Genomic DNA, 18,459 nt, shown 5'->3' with positions numbered 1-18,459 from the left:
TCTTACCTAACACCCAGTCATTTGCCATATAATAAGAATTTATGACTGCTCCCTCAACCCATAAACAAGGAAATATGATTTAATATTATTTATCTTACGTTCATAGCTGGTATTTAGATTCTACATCAACTATTCTTTTTTTCACATTCTAGATCTTCCAATTTAAAATGATTCATAAATTCTCAATCGGCATTAACTTGTTATAATGTACAAGTCACTTTCACAGTAAATATTGTAAATGCACAAATTTAATCATTTATTCATTTTTTTACAATAACAATGTTTTACTCATAATGTTAAGCATTCTCCTGCAATTATTGTTACTGCAATGCGATTCAATAGTCGAGTATTTCATTTGATTTAAAAACTACCACCAGGTGAAAAAATCTCCAACTTAATAGACTTGAAACAGCTCCCGAGAAAAAAACCAAAAAATAACCATAACATAAAGACAAGAAAGTACCATTCTAGTAGAAAAGGTATCAACTATAAGCTAGAATGTTATATGCAGCCATATCACCCTGCAACTCACAATAGGTAGCCCACTGAAACTAAGCAGGTGTGAGCCTGGTCAGTACCTGGATGGGAGACCTCCTGGGTAAAACTAAGGTTGCTGCTGGAAGTGGTATTAGTGGGGCCAGCAGGGGGTGCTCCCCCTGCAGTCTATGTGGGTCCTAATGCCCCAGTATAGTGACGGGGACACCATACTGTAAACAGGTGCCGTCCTTCGGATGAGATGTAAAACCGAGGTCCTGACTCTTTGTGGTCATTAAAAATCCCAGGGCGTTTCTTGTGAAGAGTAGGGGTGTCCTGGCCAAAATTTCCCATTGGCCCTTATCAATCATGGCCTCCTAATAATCTCTGTCTAAGTATTGGCTTCTCCTCCCCACTAATAGCTTAGTGTTCTGGCACACTATGGCTGCTGTAGCATCATCCAGGTGGATGCTGTACATTGGTGGTGGTTGAGGGGAGTCCCCATTACCTGTAAAAGCGCTTTGAGTGGAGTGTCCAGAAAAGCGCTATATAAGTGGAAGCAATTATTATTATATGTAGAACATCACAGTAGATGCCTTCATTCTAGTAGAAATATGACTGGTACTGTATATCTATTATAATTTCACTAGTTCAGTTAAATTAGAATTAATGAGACAAGACAAAGAATATAAACTTTTTTTTTAGCATTTGGCATTAAAACTAAGGTCAAGGTTGACAAAATCTTCCACACCTGCAAGGAATGAGCCAGGGAGGCTGCTACAATGGACTATTTATACATAAGAAAGTTAAATGCAAGATTGAAATTTGACATTCAATGTCAAACATTGACATGTTTAACAACAATAATTAGGCAGCTCTTAGATTAATTTCTAATTGTTTTAGGAACTGTATAGTGTAGTCCTTGGAATCTTACCATCAAGATTGAACACCACTTGGAAAATTTGGATAATTGGCAATCTATGCCCATGTCTATGATTGACAGAGAAAAAGAAATGAAATTAAGGGAGAAAGTTTGCATATAAATCCCAGAAATGAGAAAATGAGTCAGACTTCATCCTCACAGTGAGAGACACTGAGAACCGGAGACAGTCACTTCGGGAATGGCTAGTCTTGTGGCTTCCCAGAGGTCATCCAGTCATCCTTCGTCTCAGTCATTTTGATGAGAACAGGTTTCCTGGGAAAGCTGTGAGAGAGGGGAGGAGGGGCAGGCTGGGGGAGGTCCACAGGTCTCTGTTGCTGCAGACCGTCTGCATAAGCAAGGCAGGGTATTTAGAAATCTAAGCAAAAGATGAAACATTATTTTAGCAGGGTTACTTTACTACAATACTACATTACTGACAGTCCTCTGTTCCACATGGGTGAGCAGCAGCTTTTCTTATTCAGTTACTTTCAGCAGATTCCTTTGTGCTTAACATACTATTGCAGTCTAGAAATGCAAAAATCTTTTAACAATTATATTTTACTGTCCAGTTTTGGTGCACTAAAACACATACAAATGGCAGGAATACTGCATTTTACAGTTAAATCCAGCAAGCTTTATATACATACAAAATGTGTTTTGATGTATATGACACAAGATGTTATAACACGCCAAGCAAAAGAATGTTTTTTTCCTGCACTACTAATTCAGTATCTAATAATAGGTGATACTTTGTTAAGCAAAGTTTAGCATTTGTATAGTGATCCTAATTACAAAAATTTGCATTCCCCATCTGTTGCATACTCTTGCCACATGCAAGGTGCATTATGTAAAAATGTCTGCCTTTACCCATTAATATTCACAAATTGCAGAGAAGATAAAAACTATAATCAGTATTGTTTTTAATTCTGTGAATTTTATTTTTATAAGGACAAAAAGCCATGACTTTGTCAAATAGCCTATACATCCCTGTCTTTGTATTGTCTGACTAGACCAACAGGACAGCAATGAATTCACCGGTGCGGCTATATTCTTTAACCATAAAGGTAAATGTGTTGCATTATGCCCAAGCAGTGAGATATCACCTGTTCGTTGCTCAGCTACTGGCCAGATGACCTTATATTTTGCTGCTTATGGACAGTGGATATTGCTAGACAAGAATAAAATGGTACAGATGCAGCCATTCAAAGTGCGCGGCACAGGCACGTACCGGGGGTAATTGGCTACGTCATCGCGCATTGTGACGCGAGATGACGCAAAATACCGCGGTACGTGATTGGTTGACCGAAAGTGGCACTCGTGGTGCGTTGGTCGGTCGTAGAAAGATTTAAATGTCTTTACTGTGCCCGTTTAAGTATTGAATATTTATATGGAATTTTACCACTGAAGGGAAATCTTAGTAGCTGAGCATTAAAAGAATAGGAGCATACTGTAACGCGTGTGAAGGCCATAAACGATATTAATTTTGGAACATAAACATACAGTATATGGCTGGTCTCGGTACTTTAAAGAAAAAATACACACCAGTATTCCATTTCTCCCTAAACATTTTAAGCATCGAAGTCTTTAACTAATGTGATACCGGAGTCAACAAGCATACTTTTAGAATTAGATTAAAAGGGAATATAATATGGAATCGCGTCTCTAAAGAAATTAATAATGATATAATTATATTCATGTACCGCAACACAAGAATAGTACACGCTGTACATTGTCTGTTGATAATGTTTCTGTAGGGCTTTTTCAACACTCCTCATGTGACCTTGCCAGTGGTGCTGTGGGTTAGCTTCCCAACTCCCACATCACACGTTGGGTGTTTAAATCCAGCCGGAGCCATTACTTTTTTTTTAACAAGTGCATTCCATAAGAATCAACGCTTTTATATAGCGCCTTTAAAGGTGGCTTCTCAAAACACTTTACAGGATAAAAACAACAATAACAACAATAACAATATTGTATGTCATTGCACTTTGACAGATCGTCCTTAAATCAATTGTTAATTTAGTTTGACAGTAACCCTAACACTAACCGTATTTTATTTTTTCAAAGAAATGTTTGTTAAAAAAATAAAGTCATGGCTCCGGCTGGATTTGAACACCCAACGTGTGATGTGGGAGTCAGGATGTGGGAGTCACATGTCAGGGAGTCATGTGATGTGCCATGTGACCACTGGCAAGGTCACATGAGGAGTGTTGAAAAAGCCCTACAGAAACATTATCAACAGACAATGTACAGCGTGTACTATTCTTGTGTTGCGGTACATGAATATAATTATATCGTTATTAATTTCTTTAGATACGCGATTCCATATTATATTTCCTTTTAATCAAATTCTAAAAGTATGCTTGTTGACTCCGGTATCACGTTAGTTAAAGACTTCGATGCTTAAAATGTTTAGGGAGAAATGGAATACTGGTGTGTATTTTTTCTTTAAAGTACCAAGACCAGCCATATACTGTATGTTTATGTTCCAAAATTAATATCGTTTATGGCCTTCACACGCGTTACAGTATGCTCCTATTCTTTTTATGCTCAGCTACTACGATTTCCCTTCAGTGGTAAAATTCCATATAAATATTCAATACTTAAACGGGCACAGTAAAGACATTAAATATACATATACATACTGTATACAGTACAGTTTGCATACAGTAATATGTTTATGTTCCTAAATCAATCTCTTATATGAGCATGTGAAAGGCATGGTGAATCGGAGATTCTCAAAAATTACTGTACTTTGCATGATTGGAAACAAATGCGTGATTGCGAAATGCTGTGGTGTTACTTTTACAAAGACAGTCAATGAAAAAAAGAATGTGGACCAGGGCAATACTTTGAGTTTACAGCTTGTCCAAGGTCATTCATTATTAATACTATTAGTAATATCTCCGTTAAAGACTTTGATGGCGACAGCTCAAACATGAGAGGTTGAGCTTTATTAGCTCCACCTTGCGGAAATTCCAGATACTATTATTTTACTTGCGGTACCACGTGGTATTATGAGGTACTATACAAGAATTTACGGTAACTCGCGGTAGGCTGCGTCAAGCGCACCGCAAAATAATGCAGTATCGCCTGCTTGTTTTGAATGGCTGCATCTGTATGTATAGCAACAGCACTGGAGAGTATAACAGTGGCCACATATTAGTTCTCTGATAGTTGTAGTGTTTGCCACTGTTCACCCAGGAACCATTTTATATGCTTCAGCTAAGTATGAGGTAGTCACACAATCTAGGAAGGAGTCACCATGACCAACACAACAGACTTTCACATCTGTCACAGCAATGTCAACCATGTGTAACAGTCTTAGTTTCCAAGATGGCCCTACTAGGGCTCACTGTGCCCATATCATGGTGGAGCACCTTCAGAGACAGAGGAGTCTAAGCTCCAAGATCTCCCTCACTGAGCCTGTGAACTGTATCCCTTTGCACATTGTAACACATTGTTCATTAGAAGGATGAGACATGTCTCAGACATGCCTGACTGCTAAAAGGTAACCAGCTTCACTGACACAAAATTAAGTCAAAGTCTAACTTGATTGAATTTCCTTAAACCAGTACAAAAAGACGTATATGACCTTCACTTCAACATTGTGCAATAAAATAATTAATGGTTAATGCGCTTATTTGCAAAGAAATATGGCATTTGAGTTCAATCAGCTACATTGTATTTGAGGTTACGTTCCTATATGCCCTAATTATTGTGTGATCTATACTTGAAAACGAAAGCTAAAAATAGAAAAAATGTAACCTTGTCACTTTGCTCTGGCTCATGTTTATCTTGATTCTAGGTTCGCGTTTCTAAGGTGTTTTCAGACTGTATTTGAATACATACATATGCATAGAGCATAATTACTTGCATCTTTTCATGACCTAAGAATAGCATTTATTATTTCCTTAAGCACATTTTTAGAAAACACCATCGTCCCGCTGAGTTGTTTACATTAAATGCTTCTGACCTGTAGTTCCTGTATGCTAATACTCCTTTAACATAGGATTTTGTCCTTCACAGACACAAACACACACATCAGGGCTAATTATTCTCAAAAGCCAATGAACCTACTCGTATGTCTCTGGACTGTGGGAGAAAATCAGTGGGCCCGGAAGAAACCCACATTAACACGAGGAGAACATACAAACTTCACACCGGCCGCACCTCAAAAGCTGAACCCAGGGCCACAGCACATTGAGGCAGCAATGCTAACCACTGAACCATGATGCTGTCTCTTCCTCCTTATTTTTTCTTAATGTATTAATTAAACTATTTGTATTTAAACTACAGGTATGCCCATCCTTTTCCTGCTAAATCCATGTCCATCTTGCCCTAAGGTCTGTTTCATTCTGTGACACTTCATTCCTTAGTTTTCATTCCGTCAGAGGTTTGTTTCGATCTTGGGTGCTTATAGTCAGCTTGTAGAGCTTGTTTCAGTTTAACGTTGTAGGACAGATGGACCATGAATGCCCTAATGTGTCTGCCTGTAAAACTGAACGTGTACTCCTTGTCTTTCAACTGTACCAACTGGTCACAACTAATCAGAATTCAACGGCAGCCTTGTGGAGTTAATTGTGACAGTGTCTTAGAATATCATAATAATGCAATATTTCGACTGCACATTTAGATTACATTAAAAAATCCTGTGTTGCGGATGTGTTTCTGTATATGTATACACATTTTAATTGACTTGTGTACCATGAATGTATTATTTATTTGATGAGTATATTTTGTCATATTGTTAATTTAATTAATTAATTGTTAATTTGAACATTATACATCTGCATCAGCACTGTAACTGCAATTGTAATAGTTCTCGCAAAGAGACGATGCTGGTTTCATTACTACAACATTCCTTGAAAATAACCGTTAAAAGAGATGTTCTTACCCAACTGATTAATACCATTTTGCTGAGGATCACCTTTCATTCTATAGAGAGAAGACAACAAATAATTAAGACAAACCTATAACTATCAACATATCTTTAGCGGTTCCTATAGAAAAGTCTTTTCAATTGTCTTTTCAACTGTCAATTTCTATGATATACGATATCTTTAATTTTAAATGACTTATTCTGCTTAACTACTTTGGGTGGTTTTGCATCCCTTTTTATTTGCACAGTTTGGCTAATTTTGTAGCATTTAAAAAATGTGACACTCATGGGATTACTTTAATATTTTGCTAATTAAATATATTTCAGGTGACACACATTCACAGTTCCTCTATTACAGCAAGAATTCAATAACATTGTGGCTTACTGACATTATTATAATAGGGAAGTGATGATTCCCAAAACATCCCAAAAAAAAAGCATAGGTCTTTATTTATGAGAAACTGACCAAGTGGTAGCCCTTTCAAAAGACATTAGTACCATATTTCTGGAGATATTGCAAAATTTAGTGTGGAATAAGAGTTTTCAGTGTATAAATGTTTAATAAATTTCAGGCTTCTTCCATAGTAAACTGAAGCAAAACAAATACCAATAAAAAACGGTCTTGGTCAGCTGCATATAAAATAATTGTATTGTGAGAGAAACAGTGCATAATTCATTTAAATTACACAAGCAGACAATCTACTGTGGGAGCTTTTTTTAAAAAAATGACATCATAACTTCATGTTACTCCATAGTTGAAGGACAAGATATTTTTCTAATCTTATGCAGTATCTTTACCAAATCTGGTGTGTCATGTAACCTTTTTGAATTATCATTTTGTCCTTTCATTTGTCCTTTCTATAAAATCAAATTAATATTAGTTATGACCATGGCTGCTTGACTAAAGCATGGCATCTGCATGCAAGTTTGATCATTTCTGTCTTTAAACACCTTTGTGAGTTAATGGAAACTTTTCCCATTGTAGTTAGGTGTTCTCAATTAAATTCTTTAGTGATACTTACTGTAGCAAGTGTCGTGATGATGGAGTCCAATACTCAAAACTATATTCCAATTTCCAATCTCCTAGAACTTAAACTAATTGCTGACTACCATCAAATGAACAGAATAGTAAATTTCAAACAAAACTTTATTTGAAAGCTCTTCTCCACATTAAGGGCTCAGTGAGAAAGCAGTTAATCTTACTTCACTTTCCAAGCGCTCTGTAACATACTTAGAAAAACCCTGGTGCTTTCAAGATGTGTTCTTCAATTACCTCATCTCCTCGCCTTCAAGGAGCTTCTTGTAGGTGGCGATCTCAATGTCCATGGCCAGCTTAAGGTTCATCAGATCCTGGTATTCCCGAATCTGTCGGGCCATGTCCTGCTTCGCTTTCTTCAGAGCTTCCTCCAGCTCACGAATTTGCTCTTTGGCATCAGCGACGGCCCCCTGCCCTTGCTCTTCTGCTTCGGCAATGGCATTCTCCAAACTGGCTCGCTGGCAGGGAGCAGGCAGGCAAAAAGAGTGAAGTACTAGATACTGCATATCAAACTATTTTTCATAGATCCTGCAGTTATTGGTATCACCATGTATTCTATTGGTCATCCTGTATTACTACAACTGCAATGCCTATAGAAAGTCTACATACCCTTTCCAAAGGGTGTTTCCTTCCCTTGCAATTTCATTGTGCTTGAACAGTTCTGTGAGAAGGAATGGACATAACATCTAGGAGCGCTACATTGGTACAGACCTATCCAAACAGAATACTGGCTGTAATTCAAGCAAGAGATGCTTCCACTAAATACTAACTCTGGGATGTGTATACTTATCCAAACCATTTTTTATAGGTTTTCATTTTGCATTTACTTTTCAGAATGTTTGAGCATTTGTTTTTCACTTTGAGGTTATGTGTTACAATGTGTGAATAAAGGTGAAATGAATTCTATTTTAATGCATCTTCATTTGAAACTGTTAGGCCACAAAAAGTGTTATTTGGGAAAGGGTGAGAAGTCTTTTTACAGGCACTGTATTATTATTATTGTTTGTAAGGATGTTAAATCGTGAGTACATTATGTTTTGTGGCTTTTTGTATGCTAATGTAGACAGCTTCATTACTTTTGAACCTCAGTAATATAAAATATTGGAATAGTTCAAGTGCATAGGCTGCAAAGGAAGAAGTAAAGGTATAGAGAAGAAAAAAAACACAACGTTTCACCCGAAGTGACACCCGAAGAAGGCTCCACAACCAAACGTTGTGTTTCTTTTTTCTTCTCTTTTTGGCAAAAGATATTGGAAGTTGCTGAACTAAGGTGCACAGATGAAATATCTCCCATTTTTGTCATACACACATCTGTCAGTCTGCTAGTTTGCGTATAACAAAAAATCACAACACTAGCATGTTGGCTCACATGGCAAAAATGTGGATTTAAGAAGCCTTAAAATTATAGCACGTGGTTTGAGTTCTGTGCTATTAAGACATGAACTTCTTTGACTGCACAGCTCAATGGTGGGGACTCACCTGCCTCTTCATGGCATCAGCTTCAGAGTTCAGTCTCTGAATGAGTCGGATTAAATCGGCAATATCTTTTTTCAAATCTCGCAATTCCTTTTCATATTTCCCAGCCTCAGATGTCATATCATTAAACTGAGGGTGGAAAAGGTGGACATTTTTAGGAGAATGAAATGATAATTTTGCCACTATGGCTCATTTCAACAGCATGGGTTATATTAACTTCTAAATTCTAAAACCAATAATCAAGAAATAGAACTGTACTGTAATTCAACGGTATGTCCTTGTACTGCAAGCCGTGTACAGGAACATAATTATCTATGATACAAAACATGGGAAAATCTGAAGAAACTTATCCTATCCCTTGTCCAGCACATAATAAGAAGTTACATTGTTTGTAATGCACAAGTATGATGTACTATACTATTATGAATGAGTTTAATAATAAAACTATAATTAAGGTTTTTTCTAATGCGAGTAAGCGATCAAAAAAATGTCTTCCTAAAGTCAAATTACTAGTGTCTTTGCAAAATGAATAAACATAAGATGCAAGTTTGTCATATGAAGTTGATACATAAGAAGAGAAATGCTTACAGACCTTTTTCTTGTTCCACTGCTCAGCCTCCTCCCTGCTACGGGCAGCGATTTCCTCATACTGGGCCCTAACCTCTTGCACTATATGGTTCATGTCCAGACCCCGGTTATTGTCCATCTCCAGCACAACTGATGTGTTGTTAATCTGAGAACGAAGCTCCCGTATGTCCTGAACAAGAACAAAGACAAATCAGATAAGAGACCTTGAAGCAGCAAAACGATGAGAATACTGTCAAAAATGTCCCATAGACAAGGTAAGTGTAATTTAATAATTTTTTAACTTTGAAATTAAAGGCTGTTAAGGTTCAGTGTTAAGTTTCAGTGCATGTCTTCCATTAGGAATTTGCATGCTGCTTTTTCTCTGGCTGTAGCCACACCTCATCATACATCTTCTTCAGGTAGTCCAATTCATCCATCAGGCTTTCTAGATTTAACTCCAGTTCCACTTTCTGGAGGTAAGCATCATCTACATCCTGAAAGACATGAGGTGCACAGTTTTTCAGATAGTGCATTAAACACAGTTATCCATTAGGAAAAAAAAAGGTAGAAATGAGAAAAAGTTCACACAGCTAATATTGAAGACTCTAAGACAAGCAGTATCATTTTAACCTATCCATCATCCTAAAACTATAGTAAGTCTTTTACAAGAGGGGGTCCCAGTGTTAGGAAATGCAGGATATCTACAAGATGTTATTACAATAATAACTATAATAATATGTCAGCTTTTGGTACAGTATATTCACACAATACTGACTCTTTAAAGTTTTACCTTACCGTGTCAGTTTTGTCACACTATACATGTTACAAAATAACGTCACACTGAGCGTGATTGAACCTTAAACATCATTCAATTTCAATGAAGTTTATGTGATATAAAATAAAACATGTTGGTATGAACAAAACTGAAGATAGTATGTTGTCATACATTTTTTAAGTAAAGGATAATTCCACTTTGAAAGTGTCAATACCAGAAGAAGGCTCAACAGCTAAAACATGGTTCTTCTTTTTACTTTTCAGTGTGGAATATCAGATATCTTCTCACCTTCTTGGTGATGACAAAATCATTTTCTAGTTCTGTTCTCCTGTTGATTTCATCTTCATACCTGTCAAGTTAAGAGTTCAGAAGGCTGAGAGAGCAAGCTCACATTCAGAATGTTTTCATTTTACACTGGTTCTTGCTTTTTTGTATCCTAAAAGAGGATGAGAAATTCTAGACTATTCAGAATTGCTGTATTACTCCAAAAACATATTATAGGCCATAAATCCTTAATTTCCTAAACATTACTTTCTTCCTATATATGGATCGTTTTGGCAGCGGTTAGTAACGGATGGCTAATTAAATTTACACATAAAGAATCGTAGGACAGTGACAATATTTCAGCTCCAAGTTATGTTGTATTATGTTGTAAGTTATTTTGAAAGCAAAGGTACACTCCCATAAGGGAAAGTTGTTCCTTAAATTATCACAGTAGGGATGTCATCTTATATTGTAATGTCCTGACTGCTTCTTCATGAAACCCTGGCTTTTACAGAGGGCCAGCATCAGGATCCTCTTTTTGATTGTTTTTTTTTAAATGAAAGTGTACATTTATCACCTAATGTTGTTAAGTAATGCTTCATAATGTCCTTCAAAACTAATAACTAATGACCGCCTTTGTAACATCATTCTTTGCTGTCCTATTTTCCTTCATGCAGTTACTGAACGACCCTCTATGTTCTTTTTTTATTGAATGACGCATAGATACCATTAAGCAGCAGGCCATTTGCCAAGAGCTTCAATAAATCCTTCACTGTTTGCAGCCAAACTGGTTCTACATCTGAGCTCATTTGACAATCAGGTATTTAATTTAAAATGCCACATAATTCAAAATAATCTGTAATTGAATTCTAAGAATCCAACAATGGGGTTAGTAGAGATTAAATAAAAAACCTATTCCTGTAATGCTGTCACTGCTAAATTTACAGATTATAATCTGTTGTTATACAGATTCACTGAACTATACTTGACACTGTATTATACGTGAAAACTCACTTGTTCTTGTGGTCCTCCACTTGTCCTTGAATGCGTACTAACTCCCTCTCCAGTTTCTTCCTATCCTGGGCCAGTCCATTTATTTGGTTTCTCAGGTTGTTTCTATATTCATCCGCAATCTGATCTGCATTAGACTTGTAGTTGTCCCTCTCTTGCAGAATATGAAGGCGAGTTTCCAAGATTTTGTTCTGTTTCTCCAAATCACGCACCTGAAAGAAGCAATCAGCCATGACTCACTTTTTATGATTTAGAGACAGTGACGAATATTTGCTTGGTATTCAAATAACTTCTGCAATTCCATAGAACTTTGAATAAGGTACATAAAGGTATTCTGTATACATTTCATCGTTTGTCCCCAAACCTTACTCTTCTGTTAGCAGAATTAAATATACAACTTTGCAAACTCGGAGTTATAAATATTGAAAAGATTTTCAAATGAGTTAGCATCTCTTATTTGTTTTATGTCTTCCAAGGTTCTTTCAGCAGAATTTTAGTTTACAGAGTCGTCAGTTGCGATTATTTACCTGTGCCTGTGAACATCTGCGAATCATTGTAATGAGTCTGGCATTACCTGATAATTAAACACATTTATAACAACTCTACTAATACATTAATTATACTTTGAAAGCTAGAAATACCAGCTGTATATTTTACAGCATGGAAAGATATTCAGACAATTTTAGCATTACGCATTAGCATTAGCGTTATTATAGTCTCTCTTTCTCCTTTTGCTTTTTACAAGTAAACCACTTAAGGTGATTTCTTCGAACCATATGCTACTGTACATTTTGCATTTCTAAATAGCTCAAGTAACAGACATTGTGTGCATTTGCTTGTTACTGTAATTGTAAAAAATTCTATACCAACCAATTTCTTCTAGAAAAACAAATAAAACATGAATAAAGCCTTGAGATCCCACATCAGTGTTTTGCATCTAAATAACATCTTTCCTACAACATACTCATCCAGTCTTTGACATCAATGCCCAAGGCACTTTCACAACTGAGAAACATAATTCTGAATTAACTGATCTACAAAGCATGTTAGTTTAAAGTGATTTTACAACCATTTTGAAAAAATGTGCTTTCTTGTAAGATATCCAGTAAGACAAATGAACAGGTATGGGGCTTTGACCTGAGTAGGCAGGCCTTTAATTCATTTCTCCTTCACTACACTGTTACCCTTTGTAGCAGTTGGAAAAATTAGTGTCCCAGTAAGCGTGAAACACAAATAGTAACAGTACCCTGGGAACATAACTATTTATCGCAAATTATTTACAGAATTATTTATATTGTACTGTCATGAGCATATTGAGCAGCTCTCTGACCCTGGACAGTGTACAGACAGGAAAACAAAGTCGCTGAGCCAAAAGATCAGTCATGTGACCCAGAAGGTTTACACCAGTTTACTGTAACAGTCTTACATTGAATGAGCTGTGTTGTATATTCATGTTCCCTGCTACAAGTTTAGTTCTTGTTTTAGCTCTAAGCATAGAAGACTCAAAATACTGTGCAAAAATAGTGAAAAATTAAATAAGCACAAATGTTTGAGATTGTGTTGATTATCTTTTGACTTCAAAGACCTATTTGTTTTTAATTTAGCTGTATTCCTCTTTATTTCTGTCTCACACAAGTAACCCGATTTTTTCTGGTGTCATTTCTTTGGAGTAGTTCCACCAATAATGATGCAAAACTCAGTCCAAATTCCACAAATTGCTAATACGTGGTCTTGGAGTTTTTACTTTTTCCAACAGAAATGAGAAAAACAGAAAAATTCTGAGGTGGCACCGTAGTTTTAATGGCTAATTACAATTTCGCACTGACACATGACACATTTTACACAATGTCACCTACACTGACATTGCTGTGGTCTCTGAACTGATTAAAAGTAGGAGTGATGGTGGTGGCTGAGTTGGTATCGACTCATGGCAACCCTATGGACAGTTCCATGGTCACTATCCATAGATTTTTCATGGCAAGATACGGAAGTAGACTGCCAGGCCTTTCTTCCTCACATACTGCCAACACCGCCCCCCCATACTGCTGCTGCCCAGTATGGGTTATTAGAGAACCCTGTGCCCGACGTGGGACACGAACTCACTACCCTGAGATTATGAGTCTCATGTTCTACCAACAGAGCTAGTAGGGGCTTACAAAAGTAGGAGTGCAGTGTCCAAAAGGTTGTTCAAACTGCAACAGGTTGTTCTTTTAGAGATTTAAGCAAACCTTTGTGGCGGCAAACTCATAATCTAATGCCAAAGGTCTTTCTGCCAAAAAAATGGAAACCAAGCGCCTATTTTGAAAAAAATATATATTTGCATAGACAATAGAATTGGCTTTGAATAGAAAAAACCTTTGTGTCAGTGATTTGACTATACATTTGGCTCTGTCATTATTTTGCAGAAGAAGCAAAAGAAGCATGGGTCTTTAATTTTCAGCCAGCAGAAGGGATCATATTTTTAAAAATTGCCCTTGTGCAAATGTTCCAGTATCCCAGAGACAGATATCCTCAACACTTTACTGCTATCATGCAGGGTATTCAAATGGGGCCTCTTTTGCATAGTGAGGGAGAATATGTGGACTCCTTTATTGTGAATTATTCTTTTGTGATCTCATATAACATAACCCTACTAACAAAAATGATAAAACTTCATTGTAAAACTAAATGAGTTAAAACAAATATAGTAGAAGCCTATGCTTAACTAGTGAAGATGTCTCACTCCTTTAGGGTGATTTCCAACAGTATTTACATGGTAGAATGTAATCATTCTAAAAAAGAGAAATGCATGAATCATATGGTGCCTTATAGCTAGCTCAAAAGACAAAGAACAATCATGACACAGTTCAATGACAAATATCTGATATGTGATATAATACTGAGGCACGGTGCTTTATGGGCTATATCAGTGATTCTCAGTCCTGGTCTTTGGGTTTTACAGTAGTTTTATCTGTTGTTTTAACAGCTGGGCTCTGAATCACCAGTGGTAATTTGTGCTTTAATTAATTTGATTAGCTTTTAATATTGTTGATTTAATTGTTTCTGCATCGAGTCCTGAGTTTTGAAAATACTCACTTCTGGTGTATTTTTTACAGCTGTTTCAGCATACAGAACTGCTCATCAACTTGCTACACCAATAGTTTTAAATAAACTGCTCCTGAAACATGATTAATTTATAATACACTGCCCTAAGGCAGGTGGAAAAGACACTGTATCAAATCCCTGAAGAAGGCTCCACAGCTGAAATGTTACATGTTTCCTGTATCAAACACACCTACTATGAGCTTTTTGTCCTTCTGCATGGCATAGGGTTGTAATATATTTCAAAATTTAATTTAACCCTTTAAGATCAGAAAGCTAATTTGAATGTTTTCCCAAAAGAGAAAACCCTGATCGATTTAATGGTGATTAATAACTTACAATAAAGACAAACTGGTCCCTCAGCACCAGAGCTAGGAACCTATGGGCTTTTAAAACCTTCTGAACATATAGTTAAAACATTGATTCAAGCTCTTTTTAAATGGGAAAGGTGAATTGTTTTATATGAAAATGAATACTTAATGCAGCTCCAATTAGCAGTGAGTGAAAAGATTTAGTGGCAGCAATATGAGGAAGAAAATAAACATATACAGTACATATTACCAAGAAAACTGAATCTGGTGGGAGGAGCAGCAGCCAAATGCACCAGTGTTCCCTCTCAACCAAAAAGCAATAAATTAACATTTTATTAAATTTAGTTTCTTGAAAAAGGATCATAAATAGTTATTAGTATATTTGTTGCGAGGGGGTGTAAAAAGTATGTTACTTGATTAACAGTACTGTTACTTCGAAAAATAAGCAAAAGTATCTTCTTGTATTGGTACTCGAGTATTAGAAAGTAAAAAGTAGCCGTCCTTTCTGTTTACTATGACTATTATTATTCACTATTATTTTTTTAAAAAAGGGTCTCACTGCATTTGTCACATCTTAGGTTTGTGTCTATGAATCCAGTCCCAAATAGTGGACGGTTTCTACAGTCTGACCATTAATTACAGGTTAGGTTGGAGGGGTGTTGCATTTTTACAGAAACGTTCCTTTCTTTTCATTTCACTTCAAAGAATGCTCATTACACCATTTGTTAAAATCATTTAGAATGGGTGTGAAGTGATGAAGTAGAACTACAGTACTTGGCTACAGTACTTAAGTACATTTTTTCGAGATTGGACTTAAGTATTTTATTTTTGGGACGTAAAGTGTACATAAAAAGCCATTATGTAGATTTAAAAAAGCTGACTAGTGAGAACTGAGAAGTATAGAATTTGTATTTAGAGACCAGGAATGTGTATTTGTGTAATGGGATTTTTAAGAGCAAATGTAAATATACCAGCCATTGGGAGATGATGAAATGTTTCATCAAATACAAATATGCTTAAGAGGTGTATCTGCAAACACACAACCAAATTATTTTCATTTCATCCTGTCCTTCAGGTTTATACAAATGTGTATAATGCCCCCCCATAAAGATATGAGCAGCCAAGCCTGTACAGACTGAAGGTTACAACATCATTAGGTTTTTATTTCCTCAAAGGTATTTTGTGATGAACTGGAGCAAAAGTTTTTTTTCCTTATTTCATTTGGATAGCACTATTTATTTTTTACTTTGGATATGAAGGGAAAAAAAGAGATGCAAAACAAAGAAAATAACTCCATGATATCAAATCCAAACAATGGTGTACAACAGTGTATTCGGAAGCACAGTACAGCTAAGTAACCACACCACAGATCAGTTTACTATCTTTTTTGTTGCTTTTAAGGACAAAAATCATTTTGTATTTTGTGTCACATGATGCATTTTGTTCTGCATGATGTGTTTGTACAAATGATTAATGAATTAAAACAAATAATCTGTTTTGTAAACAGACTACCTTTGGGAGTATATATACCATCCGATTAAAACAGACAATAAGGACTCCTGAGTATGAAAATGTGCGCTATGAAACAAATTAGCACTCCACAGTAGTGCCAAAAACTTTAATAAAAATATATAATATATTCCAAAATATATTACACTTCATCATTAATGAAGTGTAAAAACAAAACTTATGAGAATTTAAATAATCATATATATAAAAAACTAAAATACTGTGTTCAGTATTACTCTTTTAGAAGCCTTTTTACAAAGAGTTGTGGGGATCTGCATCAAACTACACAGTCTTATTGTTGAAGTCGATACCCTGACATCTGTCTTAAAATGGCTGAATGAGATCCTTGGATTGATTAGATTCTAAAAACCTAAATGAGCTCTAAATGAGCTAGATGGGCCAAATGGGTTCCTTAAATTGGTAAACTTTCTTTTATTCTTTGCACTCTGACAAAAATACATAAGTATTTATGTATTTATAAGGGTAGGCCTTAAATATTCTGGCACTCCATATTCGTGGGAGAAGAGATCAGGGCACGTTCCACAGAAAGAAAATGAAAACCTCTACAAAACAAAAAGCTGTCATGATTGTGTGGACAGTTTAACTTGCTCAACCTCACAAAGTAAAAATACAACTTAATACCTTACACGTATGTCCACATAATTACAGGTCACAACGCCTAAAGCAAGAGGTTACACGTCCTTTGCAAGGATATTTGACTCATTGTTTTTGCAGCCTAGCATTTCATTGGACTCTATTTAGACCATCAGGTGAATTGTAAATTGATTTTTTGTCTTTTACAAATTTGAAGTTCTTATTAAGAGAAAGAAAGGTATGCTATTCAGTTAAGTGATGTGTATTTGTAATTGCACAATAATTGCAAACATAAAAACAGCCCACAATTATTGATATAAGATTATGTGTTAAAATTAAATGGAAATGCACATAATTAATAATGAGAGAGGTGCGTTTATGACTCGTGGATATTTAAAGACACGCATTTGGGCTTTCTCCTTGCATTATCAAGACACAGAAAACAGATTGTTTTTAACTTCTCCAGAAGATGGCGCTGTAAATCTCATAGTTGCAGAAAGATTGAAAGGCGTGGCTTGCGGCTGGCAGGTGTATTATTCTATCACATACTTTACTCCCTTACAGGTTACTTATTGATCCAGATAAAGGTTAAAGTAAAGTCACATTCAATTTAATTAATATCATATACAAACAGTTATTACAGAAATAGGCCTAAGTGGTAGTTTCTAGATATCTCCTTTACCAGAAAATGAAATCCAAACAGTCTCTCCCCCAACCTGTATATAATTAATGGTGGGTATGTAGTACAATTAACTGAGAAATAAAACTTATAGATGCAGAAAGAACATACAATATTTTAATTAAAACAATAAAGTAGTCATATTCTGTTAAATTTGATAGAATTGTTACAATAGGTATATAATAACTATATAGTAAATTAAGGTATTATTAATACACATTCAAACACCACAATTTCAGTTTTTATGATAATGTTCCATTAATTATATTATTAACTTTGACTAAAGACTGTCTGATAGTCAAATGAATTCAACATCTGTACTGAGTGCATACTGACCTTCTCGATGAAACCGGCGAATTTGTCGTTTAACCCTTTGATATCATCCTTTTCCTTGTTTTTAATCTGATGGATCTGTGGATCTATCTCAGAGCTGGGGGAATTCAACACATGCGCTGAAGGCGACCGATTAATCGCAGGATATCCACCTCGGAGTGAGAACTGTGAATTCGCCCGGGGCGCGTTTGCTCTACTTGTAGGGGTGTAAGACTGGCTACTGAATGACCTCGCACTGTAGGGTCTACGGCTGTAAGCCATCTCGTGTTACTCCTTCTGCTTGGCTAATACTTAAAAGCTGAGGGATAGAGCAGCAATAATTTCACAGAAACGGCAACCCACCTACTTAAGAAAGGTAATTTGGAACCTCCTCTCATGAATTATTTACTTTCTGAAGTTCCGCCCTTCAGGTGGCAGTCGCATTAGCTTGCACCCGTCCCTTCTCTTGTGCTATTGACCAGTTCTACAGAATGTACTGTACCACCCCTTAAGAGCAATTGGTTACTGAAGTGCTCCAACTGATCAGATGTGCTAGATCTTTGCGT

The 18,459-nt window shown here is 36.1% G+C and overlaps 1 protein-coding gene across 2 annotated transcripts; it reads right to left on the bottom strand.

Annotated features, from left to right (window-relative positions):
* Positions 1–232: 232 nt before the first annotated feature.
* Positions 233–18,237, bottom strand: LOC148821864 (intermediate filament protein ON3-like). Of its 2 annotated transcripts, none has more exons than XM_088931208.1 (9): positions 17,918–18,237; positions 11,411–11,619; positions 10,421–10,481; positions 9,756–9,851; positions 9,383–9,547; positions 8,794–8,919; positions 7,552–7,772; positions 6,294–6,334; positions 233–1,772 (listed from the first exon to the last, which is right to left on the bottom strand). In XM_088931208.1, the coding sequence occupies exons 1-9, from the start codon at positions 18,173–18,175 to the stop codon at positions 1,765–1,767; spliced, it is 1,185 nt and encodes a 394-aa protein (XP_088787334.1). In that variant the 5' UTR covers positions 18,176–18,237; the 3' UTR covers positions 233–1,764. The 2 variants fall into 2 exon arrangements, with proteins under 2 accessions (XP_088787334.1, XP_088787333.1); XM_088931207.1 differs by having other exon boundaries at positions 1,557–1,742.
* Between the last annotated feature and the right edge of the window lie 222 nt (positions 18,238–18,459).

The sequence above is a fragment of the Atractosteus spatula genome, chromosome 13 (genome assembly GCF_055471065.1).
Source record: "Atractosteus spatula isolate fAtrSpa1 chromosome 13, fAtrSpa1.hap1, whole genome shotgun sequence".
NCBI lineage: Eukaryota > Metazoa > Chordata > Actinopteri > Semionotiformes > Lepisosteidae > Atractosteus > Atractosteus spatula.
This window is presented reverse-complemented; position numbering and strand designations above follow the sequence as displayed.